Source organism: Sus scrofa, chromosome 1 (assembly GCF_000003025.6).
Source record: "Sus scrofa isolate TJ Tabasco breed Duroc chromosome 1, Sscrofa11.1, whole genome shotgun sequence".
In the NCBI taxonomy this organism is placed as follows: Eukaryota; Metazoa; Chordata; class Mammalia; order Artiodactyla; family Suidae; genus Sus; species Sus scrofa.
In genome coordinates this window covers 138,423,418-138,442,683 of record NC_010443.5, presented here as the reverse complement: position 1 = coordinate 138,442,683, position 19,266 = coordinate 138,423,418, and the positions used below count along the sequence as shown (strand labels likewise).

Here is a 19,266-nt window from a genome sequence, read left to right as displayed (position 1 = left end):
ACTAAAAGCTGGTTCTTTTTGAAAAGATCAACAGTGTTGATAAATCCTTAGCCAGATTCATCACGAAAAAGAGAGAGGATTCAAATCAATAAAATTAGAAATGAAAAAGGAGAAGTTACAATAGACATCACTGAAATACAAAGGATCATAAAAGACTACTACAGCAACTATATGCCAATAAAATGGACAACCTAGAAAAAAATGGACAAATTTTTAGGAAGACTAAATCAGGAAGAAATAGAAAAGATAAACAAACCAGTCACAAGTACTGAAACTGAAACTGTGATTTAAAAACTTCCAACAAACAGAAGTCCAGGATCAGATGGCTTCACAGGCGAATTCTACAAAAAATTTAGAGAATAGTTAACACCCACCCTTCTGAAACTATTCCAAAAAAGTTTCAGATGAAGGAATACTCCCAAACATTCTATGAGATCACATTCTATGGTACCACTACCCTAATACCAAAACTGGACAAAGATAGCACACAAAAAGAAAACTACAAGCTAATATCACTGATGAATACTGATGCAAAAATCCTCAACAAAACACTAGCAAACTGAATCTAACAATATAGTAAAAGGTTCATACACCCTGATCAAGTGTGATTTATCACAGGGATGCAAGGATTTTTCAATATCCACAAATCAATCAGTGTGATACACCACATTAACAAGATGAAGAATAAAAACCATAGGATCTCCCGACAGACAAAGAAAAAGCTTTTGACAGAATTCAACACCTATTTCTGAAATAGTGGGCATAAAGGGAACGTGCCTCAACATAATGAAGGCAATATATGATACACACCCAGCTAATATAATTCTTAAAAGTGAAAAGCTAAAAAACATCCTGCTAAGATCAGGAATGATACAATGTCCACTCTCACTTTTATTCAACATAGTTTTGGAAGTCCTAGCCATGGCAATCAGAATAGAAAAAGAAATAAAAGGAATCCAATAAAGAAAGGAAGAAGTAAAACTATCACTGTTTGCAGATGACATGATATTATACATAGAAAATCCAAAAGACACTACCAGAAAACTGTTACAGCTCATCAATGGATTTGGTAAAGTTGCAAGATAGAAAATTAATAAACAGAAATCTAATGCATTTCTATACACTAACAATGAAAAATCAGAAAGGGTAATTAGGGAAACAATCCCATTTACCATCACATCAAAAAGGAAAAAATACCTAGGAATAAACCTACCTACAGAGACAGAAGACCTGTATTCTGAAAAGTATAAGATGCTAATGAAGGAAATCAAAGACGACACAAACAGATGGAAAGATATACCACGTACTTGGACTGGAAGAATCAACACTGTCAAAATGACTACACTATACCAAGGCAATCTACTGATTCAATGCAATCTCTATCAAATTACCAATGACATTTTTCACAGAACTGGAATAAAAAAACTTTTAGACTTGTAAAAACAAATCTGGTGGAAACACCAAAGACCCCAAACAGCCAAAGCAATCTTAAGAAAAAAAAATGGAGCTGGAGGAATCAGGCTCCCTGGCTTCAGGCTCTACTACAAAGCTACAGTCATCAAAACAGTATGGTTATGTCACAAAAACAGAACAAGAGATTGATGGAACAGGATAGAAAGCACAGAAATAACCCAAGAACCTATGGTCAACTAATCCATGATAAAGGAGACAAGAATATACAGTAGAGAAAAGAAAGCCTCTTCCATAAGTGGTGTGGAAAAACTGGACAGCTACATGTAAAAGAATGAAATTAGAACACTCACTAACACCATTCATAAAAATAAACTCAAAATGGATTAAATGTTTCAGCTGTGATTCAGCAGGTTAAGAACCTGATACAGCAGTGTCTGTGAGAATTGAGGTTTGATCCAAGGCCTCACTCAGTGGGTTAAGGATCCAGTGTTGCTGCAAGCTGTGGCATGGGTCACAGATGCAGCTCAGATCCAGCTGTTGCTGTGGCTACAGTGTAGGCCTGTAGCTGCTGCTTCAATTCGACCCCTGGCCTGGAAACTTCCATTAGCCACAGGTGTGGCCATAAAAAGAAAAAAAATCAATTAGAGACCTAAATATAAGGCTGAATACCATAGAACCCCAAGAGGAAAATAGGCAGAATGCTCTCTGACACAAACAGCAGCAATATCTTTTCTGATCTACTTCCTAGACTAATGAAAATAAAAACAAAAATAAATAAATGGGACCTAATTAAACATAAAACCTTTGCACAGTGAAAGAAACCATAAACAAAACAAAAAGACAATCCCCAAATGAGAGAAAATATTTGCAAATGAAGTGACTGACAAGTGATTAATCTCCAAATTACATAAACATATCCTACAGCTCAATACCAAAAAATCAAACAACCCCATCAAAAAATGGGCAGAAGATCTAAACAGACAGTTCTCCAAAGAAGACATACAGATAGCTAAAACATACATGAAAAGATGCTGAACACCACTAATTACTAGAAAGATGCATATCAAAACTACCATGAGGTACCACCTTACACCAGCCAGAAGGGCCATCATCAGAAAGTCTACAAACTATAAATGCCGGAGAGGGTACAGAGAAAATGGAACTCTCTTACACTGTTTGTGGAAAGGTAAATTGGTACAACCACTATAGAAAACAGTATGGAGTTTCCACAAAAAAACTAAAACTAGAACTACCATATATCCCAGCAATCCCAATCCTGGGCATCTATCCGGGGAAAACCAAAATTCAAAAAGACACATACATGCACCTAATGTTTACTGCAGCAGTATTTACAAAAGCCAGGTCATGCAAGTAACCTACAAGTCCACTGACAGAGGAATGGATAAAGATGTGGTACATACATACAATGGAATATTATTCAGCCATAAGAAAGAATGAAATAACGCCATCTGCAGCAACATGGATGGACCTAGAGATTATCATACTAGGTGAAGTTAATTAGACAGTGAAAGACAAACATCATATATCACTTATATGTGGAAGCTAAAAAAGGATACAAATGAACTCATTTGCATAATAGAAACAGTATCATGCACTTTGAGGACAACCTTATGGTTACCAAATGGGTCACATGGCACAGGGGGTGAGGGTGGACTGGGGTTTGGGATTGGCATATGCACACTGTGGTATATGGAATGACTAGCCAACAAGGACCTGCTGTAAGCACAGGGAGCTCTACCCAATATTCTGTGATAATCTATATGGAAAAAGAAACTAAAAAGAATGGATGTGTGTATAACTGAATCACTTCATTGTACAGCATTACCACAACATTGTACATTAACTATACTTCAATAAAACTTAAAAAAAATTCCTGTACAAATACTAGTTGATATTTCTAAGTTCTTTTTGCAGAACATAAACATTTTTGATGTTTTCAAGACAGATTCTAGAAATAACAATGCAATCCCAGGAATTACCAAAATAACTAACCAGTTATATGAAAAGAAAATTTCTATAGAACCAAGGTATGACAGAAAAATATTCTCCACTGAATTACAAGAGGTAAATTCCAATATGAATAATCAAACTTTCATACCTTTGTAAAGACTCAAGCATCTAGTTTACCAAGTTCTAAAAATCAGTAATATTAAAAAAAAAGTATTAAAAGTTTAACTTCTTCTGTTTTACTGCTAATGAACTAAAATAAAAATTATGAGAAATATTATCTGAATAATGTGCCCTCACATACAGTAACATTCTTTATAGAATAGCCTTAGGATACACAAGGATTAAAGCATATGTTAAAAGTTTTGAATCAACCTATAAAACAAAAACCCTAGATAATTACAATGTATTCAGAATTGTTTACAGGTACAGCACTGACTGCAAATTGTCAACTGAAAAGTACAGTTATGACTATCTAGCCAAGAAGATCTCTCTTTCTTTAGACTTTAGATCCCCAAAATGAATTCCTCTCAGGACCAAGTTGCAAAAATAACTTCAAAAAAATTTTTTAAAACTACGTAGTTATCTCAATTTCAGATTATGTCTTTGAGTAGCCAAATTTAAAAAAAAAAACAACTATATGTCTGTATTAGCAACCTATAGAGCAATCATAATACCACTCAGACTACAGCTATACCTCATTTTCCAGGCATACCCATAACATCATTAAATATGGTAAGTACACTACACCTTTAGCTCTAAATTAGCTTCTATCTCTAGTGATAGTATATTTATAGGCTGAATGGTTAATCTGGTGGTAAACATCAAAATCTTGGGATGCTAAATGACTTAAATCAATACTGAAGTGTATCCAATGAAGGGACTTTTGAGGTAAGATAATAAAATAGCACACATAATCTTGTTAGGAAAACAGAAGGAATATGGGCAGTTACCACCATATTCCCAGTGTGTAGCATAATGTCTCTCACCCAGTATGATAAATATCAGTGCAATTAATTAAACAACAAAGAAATAATGCATTTCCTTCAATACGTTTACCCTTTCCTCCTCACTTCTCTTCAAACTCTTTCCAAAAAAAATTAAAATGTAGTTCTAAGAGAATTTATAGCTTGGGAAGTGCAAGAGAGTCAGTAAAACCCAGGCAGGTATTCTGTTAGGCTCTTTCAGCATGTACCCAAACTTTTAGGAGAATGTCAAGGGCACTGAACATCTCTGGGATCTGGTTTACTTCCTAGGTCTTAGCTATTTCCACTCTTCACACTACACTACAGCTATATTTAGCTGATTTTAATCAGTAAAATAACTATGTTATATCTCATTTCCTACTCTCTACATAAACTGTACTCCCTGACCTACAACATCTTTTTTCTAAGCCCTGTCCTCTCTCCAATACTATCCTTAAAAGGACTCAGGTGATGGGGTCACCTCTAGAGGACATTTTCTCTGACCACCCTCACAATCCTCTGCACCTTCCTTTCCTCACTGGTCAAAAGTTTGTTTATATATCAAAGAACTTCCCAAGAGAAAACAACAATCTACCTGATTGTAAGTACTAAAACACTCAATCCATGACACAGAGGGACACAAAAAGCAAACAAAGGTATTTGTCAATAGTCGCTAGAAGTGCATTACAGAGATGAGATATATACATATACATACATATATACATACACATATATATATATCTCACCCTTTTCACACATGAACCCCTGTTTACATACCAAAAGCATCAATCACTGATGGAGAAAAGCCTGACCTCAAGAAATAAGAATTACACGCAGAAATGCATAGTTCCTTATAAAAAGCACATAAATGAAAATCAGTAAGTGTATGATAAATAATAATATTCAAATACATAGCAAATGAAAATAGTACAACTGAAATTGCAAGAGCTATGGTGATTGCTGTGTGAGGTGATGGTGCAGGACATGTGGGAGGAGGAGGGGGGCCATGAGGATTGCATGCCTCACCCTGTGAATCACCATCCTGCTGCTTCAGGCTCTGTTAGGAATAAAAGAGCAGGGCAGGGGACTGGAGGTGGAGGGAAGCTTTGTCTTGTCTTCAGATGTCTCATTATTTTTTCCCTTCCCTGCCGCTCCACTGTAGCCCTGTAAAACATTAGGCAAGCCTCTTAAACACTCCCTGTCTGTTCCATTCCTCATCTGTAACATGGAGAGAAAAAACTGATTGGCTCAAAAAGGCTCAAAGGACACAGTGATGCTGTCAGAAAACCTAAACATAATCACACCTCCAGTTTTGTAACTAGATGACCTCTGGAGACAAGTCATTTATCTTTCTTTCCTGCTCAACTGAGGAACCAGAGTCCATCTCCCCACACATCCCCCACCTGATCCTATAAATACACACAAAAGAGCACTTATAAACCATATAGAATTGAATCAAAATGGAACCCATTAAAAATGTGTTTCCTACTTTACAGTTCACACCAATATCAGCATAATATTTTGAATTACCTTTTGGAAGGTCTTAAAAGTTACAATTTGTGCTTGCTCACTGTTGAAATTATTTCAAAGGACAGTCTTAGGGATAAAAATATTTTAAAAGCTAGTTAACTACTGACAGGAGACTACATATTAACTTGAAGCTTTTAGTCTCACTACCTTTAGGACAAGTTAATTCAAGTTATACAAGATCGTTTAGGCCTCATCTCAAAAGTTTCTGATTCAGTAGATCTGAGGTGAGGCCCAAGAACTTAGATTTCTAACAAGTTCTCTGGTGATACTGATACTGCTGGTGAGGGCAGCACATTTAGAGAACCACTGATTTTAAATAATATACTCCTGGCATGATCACTTGTTACTACAAGTTGTTTTTATTTAATAATTGATAGACGCATCTTCTTTGGTTCCCTATCTCCTTTTTCTTTAAGATATTATTCCAAATCCCTTTGTACTCTGAAAACAGGGAAGAACTATTAAGACTCAAAAAAGCAGGTTTTGGAGTTCCTCTCGTGGCTCAGTGGTTAACGAATCCGACTAGGAACCATGAGGTTGTGGGTTCGATCTCTGGCCTTGCTCAGTGGGTTAAGGATCTGGTGTGCCCTGAGCTGTGGTGTAGGTTGCAGATGCAGCTCGGATTCCGAGTTGTGGCTGTGGCATAGGCCTGCAGCTACAGCTCTGATTCGACCCCTAGCCTGGGAACCTCCATATGCTGTGGGTGTGGCCCTAAAAAGACAAAAAACAAACAAAAAAGCAGGTTTTCTCTTCTTTTAGAATTCAAATTATCTTCGTTTACCACTGTGCCTCAATTTCCTCAAGGGTGAAATGGGACAATTAGAGCTCAATAAGATAGTAAGATAATATAAATAAAAGCCCTTGGAAGAGCCCAGGGTCATATTAAGTACTTGATAAATGCTATATTTTATTCTTACTGCAATTACCTAATTTTCTGTTAACTATTGAGGAAAATTTATTCAAGTCTACTACATACTATACATTACTGATATATGTATAAAATCTTATCTATGTATGGTGAAATGCGCTCCAGGGCTCCAATGGGTTCCATAAATGGAGGAGCAAAGGGAGGCGCTACATCAAAGACCCAGGTTCTAATCCCAGTTCTTCCACTAAATTGCTACACAACTCTGGGCAAGTCATTTAAGCTTAGTCTCAATATCTGCTTCTGAAAAAGCTTACCTTAGATATGAAGATCAAATGACATAGCGCAAGTGAAAAAAAAAAAATTTAAGTACTGTAGCATTCCTGTTGGTGAAGAAAATTCCTCTATTTGGGAACATTTCATAAGATACTAACAAGAGAGAGAAATGGCCATGCCTCTTGTATTTATACCCTTAAATGACAGCACACTGATGTGAATCACCACATAAGCCATTTACTGAATTTTCTCCAATGCTACCAAGTCATAGCTCTTTTAAATGTTATAAGTAGAAATATTTAATGTTTCAAATATTACTGCAAAGTGAAAGAAAAAGAGTGGATACAAAAGTAATTTCAGGTATTTATTGTGTAGCAGCTGCAAACATCCTCACTTCATGCCTTTAGCATAATTTTTATTTTGACGCAAATTTGTACTGGTTCTAGGCTTTTATTTAGCATAAATTCAATTTATACACACACATGAATGAACAATGGCAACTAATCAGATTGGAGATTTTCATTTCTACTTTCTAATACTCTCGGATATATCTAATGTTTATATAAAATCACATAACATGTTTTTAAATCTTAATTTACTAAAAAGAAAGTTTGGGAGCTATAACATTTTATTCGTACATTTCAATTAAATTACTACTTTTTGTAGGATCAAACAAAAATTGGCCGCCTTTCTTTGTGGCAATGCTTACCAACATGAAAAGATACAATATGTTATCTTTCATGTTTCCTATGGAACTATAGGAAATAAAGTAGTCAAATTCATTTTTATAAGGAACATATTCCTGAAAGCAGTACACAAACATTTTCAAATAAAATGTTATATTAACTCAGCAGTGATAATCCCCATTTCAAAGAAATCCAGTTATGAAGTCTCTTACAAAGTTTAGCTCGATGATAATCTCCTAGTCTACCAATGTGTACGGTACCATTCTTATGTATTTACCTTTCTCAGCATAGGAGATATACATACAAGACACTGAAGACCTTAATTTAAAATACCTGAATGCAAAATATATAACTTCCACTGATGAACAAAAAAAAATCTATGATCAAACTGTTAAACTGATTAAAACTATGATTAAAATGTTAAACTGATTAAAATTTTAAGAGACTAGTGTTAAAATATGAATAATATGAAATAATGAAAAGCAAGGACAGAGCACCACTCTGTAGATGTGTTCCTCACATCTGTGGTCAAAACAGAAAGGAAGAGTTCCCATCATGGCTCAGCAGTTAGGGAACCCGACTAACATCCATGAGGATGTAGGTTCGACCCCTGGCTTCGCTCAGGGGGTTAAGGATCCTGCATTGCAGTGAGCTGTGGTGTAGGTCACAGACGTGGCTTGGATCTAGAGTTGCTGTGGTTGTGGCGTAGGCCAGCAGCTATAGCTCCAATTCAACCCCTAGCCTGGGAACCTCCATGTGCCATGGGTGTGGCCCTAAAAAGACTAAAATAAAATAAAATAAAAACAGCCTCAACTTTAAACAAAAAATAGAAAGGAGAGCATCATGTTTTTCTCTGTTTATCATCACAATATTCAAATACAAATGACTTCTACTTTTATTATATTACATTTATTTTACACTGCTCTCAGAAATTACACTAGATCTAATTCCACAGGCATGAAATATATGCAACATTACGCTGTAGAGTACGCAGTTGTGGTTAATAGGTCAGGGCACCCATCTTCCTCCTCATCGTGGTACAACCCAAAGGGCCTGTGTGTAGGATACTATAGAATAAAAATACATCTACAGAAGACTCCATTTTAATATACTCGAGACTCTGCAAAGGGTATTTTAATAATATGGGGCAAGGTAAAATCCTGCTGATTTTAAAGACTAACATATATGCAAGAGGAAATAGGTGAATTCAGGTTAGAGGCCTTCTGAAAGTTATTAACGAAGTTTTCAGTTAGTTTCACTGTTGATCATACTGCATAAGGAAACACTCTAAAGCAGATCATTTATCGCTGCTCATGCCTCCATTTACTGCTGATCTACTTAGCCTCATGAGACAGTCAAAGAGTCCAGAACCACACATCAACTTGTTGGAAGTTTATAGATAGAAAATCTTCAGTTGGTAAAAGTATATCTCAATGATTTACAAAACTGTAAGTAGACAAAGCAGTCTTGTGGCTTGAATTAGAAATCTGACATCACTTTGCACACAGGAGACCCTCAAATATTTTGTCAAATGAACTAGTGGATGTCAAAGTTTGCTTCCAATTATTACAAGGAAACTCTAATGTAAAAGGAAAAAAATACTTAAAATGGTGTTCTAAAAATATCCTTAAATAAGATATTTGTAAAGCACTTAGGAAGAGGCCTATTGGAAGCTCTATATAAGTATTTGCCATTACTGTTATCCTGTTAACTTAGTTTAATTCACCACAATCTCAGAAGCTGCATTAGTCTAAAGCCATTATCACAACCAATAAAAAGAACACAGGTATGTATGCATTACTAGTGAGGATGTAGTTCCATCACCTTTACATGCGGAGGAAAGAATATCTTACAAGGGTAACCTCTGTCTTGTCATAAAGATTAACTCAGTTAAGACAGTAACAAAAGGTGAATCAAGCCTTACAATTTCATCCTACCACAACAAATTAAATCTCTCATAATCCAACATGTCTTTTGTCCATTGAATTTATATAATTCAGAACTTCATAGAGAGCTATTGGTAAAATTCATGTTCACTTATATCTAAGAAATTCAATTAAAAAATAAAACATCAAGATGCCAATTGATAACTGAACTGCAAAAGTTTTCCTTCATACTGAGGCAAACTATAACATAGGATACTGCTAAAAAATGTTTGGGATTTACTCTCTTACACTTTGACTGCTGACCACAACAGAGATGAAGACTGAGGTAGTTTGAAAATTCTGTGAGGATTAAATCACACTATTATCTTCATATTCTCTAAGGAAGTAAGCTTTAGGCTGTGCGAAGCACCCTCAACTTCCGGGGGCCAAGAACAACAACTGCTGCAATGAAAGAGCAGAGTAGTTAGGGTTAAGGAGGTGGTTGCCTTTTATAATGAAACTAGCTTGAATATCTATTTGTTGACACATTAAAGTCAACTCTATTTCTTTGTTTGACTTAAGACAGTGGAGCTTTTGATAAGACATAGAGGTTTTTAAAATAAGATGTCATTTTAAACTAAACACCAGGGATACTCTCTATTTCAAGGAAATCCAGTAATGAAGTCTCTTATGAAGCTTACCCAAATGAAGATCCCGGAATTTACACAATCATAATTCAAAATGCATTATGATATATAACAGGGAAAGAGTCCACTGAACAGTTGATATTGCACATAAGTGAAAAAAATACCGTAAAATTAAATGATATAAAATAATTTATAGTTGATGAAAACATAACTGCATCAAGGAGGTTGGCGAAAGATGCAACAATGGAGTTTAACTGAAGTGATCAACAAAGGCAAGATCAAAAGCTGCATAAACTCTCCAGGGGAGGTTCGTGGCAGTGGGCCACTTAAATAATACAATGGATAAATCAAGCAACAGAGGAGGTGTAGTTCTAATTATAGTATACTTTTACTTTTCATTTTAAACAACTGATTAATTGCTAAATAAAAAAGGTTTTTTTAAATATAAGTAGTGGAATTTTTTTTTTTCAGTAACAATCTATCACTGTCCAAAAAGCAATGGCTAAGGCAGAAAAACATAAGAAAATTTAAAATGCATTTCCAAAACTATAACATTCCAAAACTAATTTGTAAAGGCAAATAAATTAAGATTCCTGTACAATAAAATATCTTTATCTTATGAAATTACGATACTAATTTTTTTTCAAATAAAATCTAAACTGGGATTTCATTTCTTCTTTTATGGTTAGTTCTGCATCATTTCACATGGTTTCTTTCAGTAATTTATTTAACCAAGGAAATCTCTAATTTACTGAAATAGTTTTCTAATATTACAAAACTAAGTCAAAGTAGGCTTTTTGAAGGAGAAAAAAAATCCACTTCGAATAATAAAACAAAACCTCTATAAATAAGAGCTAAAAGTAAATAAGAAACTAATTTAAAATACTATTAGAAATATACACAGAAAGTTATCTTTCATAAGAAGATTTTTGTAACCAAAAAGAATTAAAGGGGAAAGTATATTGGTTCTCCTTTTTGAAGGTTTTGTTTTAAAACACTTTCTAAATAGACAGAAATCATCCTAAGAAACTCCTTTGCTTTATTTTCACTAATTAGGCTGGTAGAACCATGAGAGATACCAAAAGGCAACAGATTTTAAAAAATGAGACCACCCTACCGCCACAACTAAGCTCTAGTTTAAGATCACTTTCTTCCATTTCATTAGTGTTCAAAGTTGTGGGTAGTCATTGAGATAATGAAATGATTAAGACATTAAAACTCTAACTTCATACTATCCAAAGTGATATAGTCTCTTATAATATTAATTTAAAAACCGATACAAAATAAGTAATCACAGACGAAATGTTAGATAATGCTGAGGTACATAGTACAACAACCTAGTTTATTTTTTTATCCCTAATTAGGATATGTTTAAAACATAAATAAGTCATCCTACAACAATAATTATATCCTTCTAAGAAACAATTCAGAGAAAAGATGTATCTATAACTGATTTCTATTTTGGATATAAAAAGCAATCTAACAGTTAAAGTTAACTAAATGAAGATTTAATTATCATCAGCAATTCAGGCATTACTAGGTATATGTGTTACCTCAACAATATCCGAGTTGGTTCTGCTCTCGTGAGGTTCATTATATTCTGTATACTTGAGAAGAACTTTGTCCATATCAGTGCTGGCATACTGAAACAGTTTGTTAGAGCTGTTGAAAATGATGAGTGCTATTTCACAGTCACAGAGCACACTAAGTTCATAGGCTTTCTTCATTAGTCCAAACTTTCTCTTTGTAAAAGTGACCTAGACAATCCAAAATAAAAAAAAAAAAAAAGTGTATTTTTTATTAAAAGCATTAATAGTACTACTTGAATATAGGTTACCTGAAGAAGAGTCTTCTTTTAATACCAAGACTAATTTCAAAGATGAAAAAAGTTCCTAGCTTCATTCTCCACAAGTCTCTTCCTCTCTGATATGCCAAATGAATCCAGTCCTACAGATATCTTACATCTCCAAGGGCTCTGATAAAGCAACCTCCTGAGGCAGGTTTCTTCATCCTTGGCTGCCACTCCACTTTGGGGGGCAAAGAACCAGAGAAGGAAACAACTGGCCAACGGCCCCATCATCCAGCTTAAAATGGCACCAGAAAACCCAAATCCCACCTCAAATAATCCATCATCATTCAGACTTTACTCCCTGAACAACTAAGTACATCCACTAGTCTAACTTATATTTCTCCTCCTTCCTAAGCCCTTCTATTGCACCCACTGATATTCAGAGTCTAGATCACCAAATACCCCAATGTCCTCAAATTCTTCCTGGAATTTTTTTTTCCCAACTGAAACCTGTCACCTTCTGAAGCCCTCTCATATACAGACTAATTTGTTTTTTACTATTACCTTTCCTATACTCAAGGGCCTGGAAGATAAGTCCTTTTTGCTCCCCATTCTCTCAATTTTCCTTTCTCCTCTAAAAACTCCAGATATTTTGAAGCTCAAGTCATTAAGTTTATACCACCCAATAACGCTCCTTGTAGTGACCCTCTGGTTACTCTTGCTCATGCACCAGTCAGTACCACATAACTGCTTCTCTTGCTTATCTTGCTCTTATCTCTGGTGACTTCAGCATCTGTGTAAAAAACGCAAACACCTTGGTCTCTCAGTTCCTTTGTCTCCCAACCTTCAAATGATAAGCCATCACCCCATGTCAAGCACTACCTATTGTCATATCTTAACTCTGCCATCATCGATTAATCACATTAGCTTCAAAATCTCAATTTCACACATTCCATCCTGACTGCCTCCTACCCAGCTCTCCTATTTTGTATTATCACTCCAGAAAGTCTTTAACCTTCATCAAGTCTTCCAATCGATTTACTTCACCACTGTTACCATCTACATATTCTCATGCCCTTTCTTCTCTTTAGATTCCACAGTCCATCACTATTTTTCACTCCCTCACAAAAACACAACTTTTTTTATCCTTCTCTCACTGACATACTTGCCTAGCACAGCCCCAACCAAGTACTGACACCCACCCCCCATACACACACACACACACACACACACACACACACACACCCATTTATCCTTTGATCTTTATGCAAGGAGCTAACAATTACTGAGAACATAAGTGCACACCCACACCCCCTCAGGTGTTTCTAAAAGTGATGACATTAAATCCAAACTAACACTTAACACTGTTTGACAGTATTAACTTGGCTTGTTTGTCTCACTAGCCCATTCTCCAAGTCAGCTACTTCCTACCTCCTCTCTCTCAAATCCTCTCTCCACTGGTAACCTGCCTCAAACTACTGAGAAAATAGAAATAAACAGCATCTATATCACTTCCCATCACTAAATCTATCAGTTCAAAGGCTTAATATGTACTTTTCCACACTCCCCCTTCTCTGCTGTTATTACTGATATCTCTGTTCCTATTCTTTCCACATGCTTCACTTTCTTCCCCCATCATGGTTTCCTTCCTGTCAAATCAAAGATCTTATAAACATACTTTAGGACTTCCTTTGACTCCATGCTGCCCCTCCAATTACCACCTGTCTTGTCACCCTCTTTATGCCATTTCTCACAGCAAAAATGTTTTAAAGAAATGTCTATAGTTATTGTCTCCCAATTCTCACCACTTGTTCTCTTCTCAACCTACTGCAGACTTCTAGTCGCCACAATCCACTAAGACCTGTCAATATCATCATCGGTGACTTTCAATTTATGTGATTAAAGTTAAGGGTCAGTTTTTCTTTCATATCCTACTATATATCTCAGCAGCATTTGACAAAGCTGACCATAGTCTCACTCGTCATTTATTTTCAGTTGTTTATGTAACAACACTGTCCTGGTTTTCCTCCTGCTTCCTGCTGCTTCCTTTCAGCCTTTAGAGTGATACCCTCTTCCTTTGCTCAACCTCCACATACTGAAGTGTCTGTGGGCTTTAGATGTGGGCTCCCTTCTCCATTTCCCTCACAGTCCTTGCCAGGTAACTGTATCCAGCTTCATGATTTTAAAACCAACAAATACACTATCTCCATAGTCTTCTCCATTTCAGGAAAGGGCACCATCACTCATTCAAATAAAACCCAATGATATCTAAGAGTGAGCCTTGATCTTTCTTATCACAATAATCTACCCTACCCAATCCTTCAGCAAACTGAGTTAGTTCCACCTCCAAAACATATCCCAAATCTATTTACTTCTATCTATGCCACTACCATTCTAGGTAAAGATACATAATTTCTCAGGTATATTATTTATATAATCATCTTACTAGATTTCCTGCTTTACTTACTGCACTCTACAGTATACTTATTTGCCACATACCTGCCAGAGTAATTATATCTGAAACATAAATCAAAATGGGTAAGTGGGAATTTAAGAGTTATTCACTGCACTGAAAGTAATAACCAAACTCATTAAGAAAACAAAATAAACGATCTGGCCTCAAACTATCTGTCTGACCTTACTTCTTTTTTTTTTTTCTTTTGTCTTTTTGCCTTTTCTAGGGCCGCTCCCGTGGCATATGGAGGTTCCCAGGCTAGGGGTCTAATCGGAGGTATAGCCACCAGCCTACACCAGAGCCACAGCAACGGGATCTGAGCCGCAACTGCGACCTACACCACAGCTCATGGCAACGCTGGATCCTTAACCCACTGAGCGAGGCCAGAGATCGAACCCACAACCTCATGGATCCTAGTCAGATTTGTTAACCACTGAGCCATGAGGGGAACTCCTGATCTTATTTCTTATCATTCTCTCTTACACCCACTATGCTGCACTGGTGCATGATGGTGCATGAATGAGTGAGAGCATGCATGCACGCATGCATGCATGTGCATGTTTTCCTTAACCACCAGCCACTTTCCACCTTAGGAACTTTGTTATTTTCCTTCTCTGTGGAACACACTTTACAACAAGTTTTTTCCTAATAGTTTTTCCTAATAGTTTTTAAATCTCATCATTATTTAATCTTTTAAAAAAGTCCTTAATGCATATAATGTGTTTTGCCTGCCCCTTTATTTTCCCTTGCACCAACATAAACCCCTTAAGCCTTATTTTCAACTTAGAATCTTTCATTCCACCATATAACCATATGCACATTTACAGGTATACATACGCATGTAAGGGATCTTGTCAGCATTTTACAAAACAGGGCCTCTATCAATACTCTTTATTTTCCTTATTTAACCACACTTTGTAGATATGTCTCTAAGTTCAATAGCACAGTTCTAAGATACTCCCTTAAATAATTTCATAATTTTTCATATAAATGTTACTCTTTTTTTGCTAGTATGAAAAGTGCAAAATAAAAATCTCATTTAATATGCATGTTACTAACTAGTAATGATTATTCCATATAAGGAAACAGCTCACCTCCCTTCTCGGGGAGTGAGCAAGAGAACCACTTGTGTTTTCCCTCTCCACTGCTACAGCAGTGGCCCCAATAAAGTCTTGCCTGAATCTTCCTGCCTGGCCTCTTACCAATTTCTACTGATTAAGGAGGCCAAGGGCCTGGGATGGTAACAATTTCATTGATAACGCTTGGACATTTCATTGTCACTTTAATATTTTAATAAATATTTAAGTTATACATATTATGTGTATTTCCTATTTCTCCTCTCTAAAAATAATGTGTTTTCTTTGCTCCTTTAGAAGAAATTTAAGGAAGATTAGCATTTTTGTTCTAGTGGATACCTTTGTAGTCACTATTTGGTCTGTCAAATCTTAATGACATTCTTTAACTCTCACTTATTGCCTAAACAATAACCAGTGTGCGTGTTCTACTTTCCTCTTTCTCTCTCCTTTCTATCATGTCTCAGTTGCATTATTTCTATTTTGTCAAAATAAAGTCATATATAATAAATATGACATATTATTCATCCACCCTTGCCCCCATGTTGCTTTAGGCTCAAATCTACAATTATGTATATTAAATGTTGGTCATGGACCGTTTGGCCTTAGTTTCCTGAGGCATCTCTCAGTTATATGAAGCTTATCCACCACTATACTATACAATAATAGTTCATAAGCACAAAACTCCCTGAACTCTAGTATGTTTAAAACTTGTTTTTATAACTTTTGTAGTTGAATACAGCTTGACTGCAAATTAAATCCTTGCTTCAGACTTTTCCCTCGCATTTTCAAAAAATGCTGCCCTATTTTATTATCTTCATTTTATATATTCATTTTGCAAAAGTTAGTATCAGTCTAATTCTCTGTACTTATAAATGTGTGGTTGTTTATACCTAGAAGCCCTGAGGATTTTTTCCTTATCTTAAGATCTAATCATTTCAGTAGGATATGTATCAAGGTTCATCTCTGCATTTCCACCTAATCCTTGATGTCTTGTTTTCTCTTCTTTATGAAAACTTTAATTAAAAATATTAGTTCTGGTTCTAAGGTTTTGTTTTACTTCTTTAGGGACTGCAATTACACATAAGTTGGACCTTCTTTATCCATATCCTTTTTCAACCAACTTCTCTCTAACCTTCTGAAATTACTTGTCTCATTTTCATTCATTTAGATTTTTCCCTACCTCCTTTCAACTAATAATAAGATTTCACTTGAATCTATTATTCCCTAATCACTGCGTAATTTAGTCTTTGTTTCAATATGACTTTATCTTTTTTCCTTCTGGAGTTTAATCACTTTGTTTCAGTTATGCTTTTTCTAAAAATCCACTTTCTTTCAGAGTATTTCAAAATTCTTAACCATGATTTTTTTTTGTCTGTAATATTCCTAAATATTTGTTTAAGGAAATTTATTCCAGCTTGGAAAGTCATATAAGCTTTTTCCTACTTTTTCATTGTTTGGGGGGGGAAACAACCTCATCACCTAAATAATTTGAATATCATTTTGTTTTCTTCTTTACAATAGTTTGCACAGGAGAAGAGTATTTATAGCACTGAATTTCTATGGAAAGAAATAACAGTGGAGAGTGGTTTAAAATATTCTTAGTTCAATAGCACCTCTCCTTTTAAAGGAATTAAGAATAGTCTCTTTAATGGAAGATATCGGTAGTGGGGAGAGGAGTGTTGTGTCCTTTGATAAATATATCCTTTGCAGGATTTGAAGGATTTGTATCTATCTCTTCTCTTCATTTCCATTCAACTAGCATTTTCCAAAGAGTACTTCTGCCTTCCTTTTTACCCTCTTTCTCCTCAAACAGTTGCTTTATCAAGACTACATACTTCCTTGAGCCCCATACATTTTAAGTCCTTTCTTTACCTGTGGTCTCTTATGATCTACAAAGAATATTTTTCAAAATTTCTGGACTTAACAGTAGACTTCCTCTTCTTGGTGGTGATCTCAAATCAATCTCAAGATACCTACATGGTCGGTCTCCTGTTCTCATTTCCACATACTTTTTCCTGAAGTACCCTTGCTCACTACAAAGACTTGCAGTATAAGTTCAACAGTATACTGTGACTTGCTAATAATTTTCCACTTGGAGGTAATGTGAATTTGGACATTCTTTTGCCTTCTAGTCGTGCCAAGGTTGTAAGTTTTATGTAATTCTATTTGCTCTTTTTGTTTTTCAGTATTTATTTTTGAAGAAATTATGTTGAGAGTTAGGATTTACAAAGCCACCATTACTTCAATTACTAAGAATTCTTCTATTACTTTGATTACTAAATCGATCTTTGTTTTGCAACAGGCTTTATTTTTTATTTATTTATTTTGCTTTTTAGGGTCGCACCCTTGGCATATGGAAGTTCCCAGGCTAGGGGTTGAATTGGAGCTACGGCTGCCAGCCTACCACACAGCCACAGCAACACAGGATCCAAGCTACGTCTGTGACCTACACCACAGCTTACAGCAATGCTAGATCCTTAACCCCTCGAGCAAGGCCAGGAATCAAACCTGCATCCTCATGGATCCTAGTCAGGTTCGTCAACTGCTGAGCCACAAAGGGAACTCCTGCAACAGGTTTTAAATTTTGATACTTGAAACATATTAAATATTTTATTTCATTTTATTTTAAATATTATAAAATTTAAAACTTAAAATATCAGTATTAATAAACCTATTTCAGTATCAGGCAAAATAAACATAAATTTTATTTTTAAATTGTCATTTTACTCAGTGTTGCAATGACTATAAAGAAAAAGAATAAGACTAAAGGGCTAGCCCACAAAATCCAGTGCCTCTATAAATGGAGATAGCAAATATGTAAGAACTGACATATGTTAGTTCTGGATAACAAATGTAAGTGTTTGAATATTTTTCTCTGTATTTTTTAAAAATTTACTTCTTTTTATTTTTTTTTAAAGTATAAGAGGATGTCCGTCTCTAAATAAGATGAAATAACCGGTAGAAGATCAAAGAACTCACTGAGATAAACTATAAAAACAGACTGGAATACACCAAATACATGAGAAAGCTGCTAAAGTGGGAAGTACTGAAGATGCCAAGACTCTAGAGGAATGAGAGATGGTGCTCTGCAGCTGCCTTTGCCCTGCAGGTATTTACTGATTTTGGGTATAGTATCTAGTCCTTTGGGGCAATGGGTTGCTACTGAGAGACAGAGCTTTTGTCCTGAGGGGTTGAAGACACAAAATGGAAGACTCTAGGGGCTAATATACCAGTGAGAAGGGAAGGACTGAGCTGGTCACTCTGACGCTCTGTGGAAGGGTTGGGGGGAAGAAAGGAAAAGAAGGGAATGAGTGAGGGAGGGAAGGGAGGAAAGGGAGGGAGGGATGGATGGAGGAAGGAACATATTCATAGATTACAAGTTTTCAGTTCTCCCTAAATCAATTCATATATCCAAAGGGGGAAAAAAAATCTAAATTCCAGTAAGTTTTCTTTGTTTGTTTTCTTGGGATGGTTTGTGCAATAATTTGCACTGGGTCAACTGAATATCCATATGAAAAATAAAAAATTTTGATCCCTACACCTCAGGCCACACACAAAAACAAATTCAAAATGAATAGCAGATCTAAAACATGATAGGTGAAATAGAAGAAAGCACAGAAGATGATCTTCATGGCCAGGTGTCAGGTAAAGATTTCTGAAATATAACACAAGGAATACTAGTCATAAATGGAGAAAAAAAGGTAAACTGAACAACATTAATGTTATTCACT

At 35.6% G+C, this 19,266-nt stretch overlaps 1 protein-coding gene across 2 annotated transcripts in view; it reads right to left on the bottom strand.

Moving 5' to 3' along the window:
• The window catches only part of MEF2A (myocyte enhancer factor 2A), a gene marked incomplete at its 5' end in the record, with an annotated part of 110,370 nt that overhangs the window by 65,956 nt on the left and 25,148 nt on the right, over positions 1-19,266 (bottom strand). For both annotated transcript variants that reach the window (NM_001097421.1, NM_001099698.1), the window contains 1 exon segment: positions 11,769-11,972. In NM_001097421.1, coding sequence (NP_001090890.1) covers positions 11,769-11,972 — 204 coding nt within the window.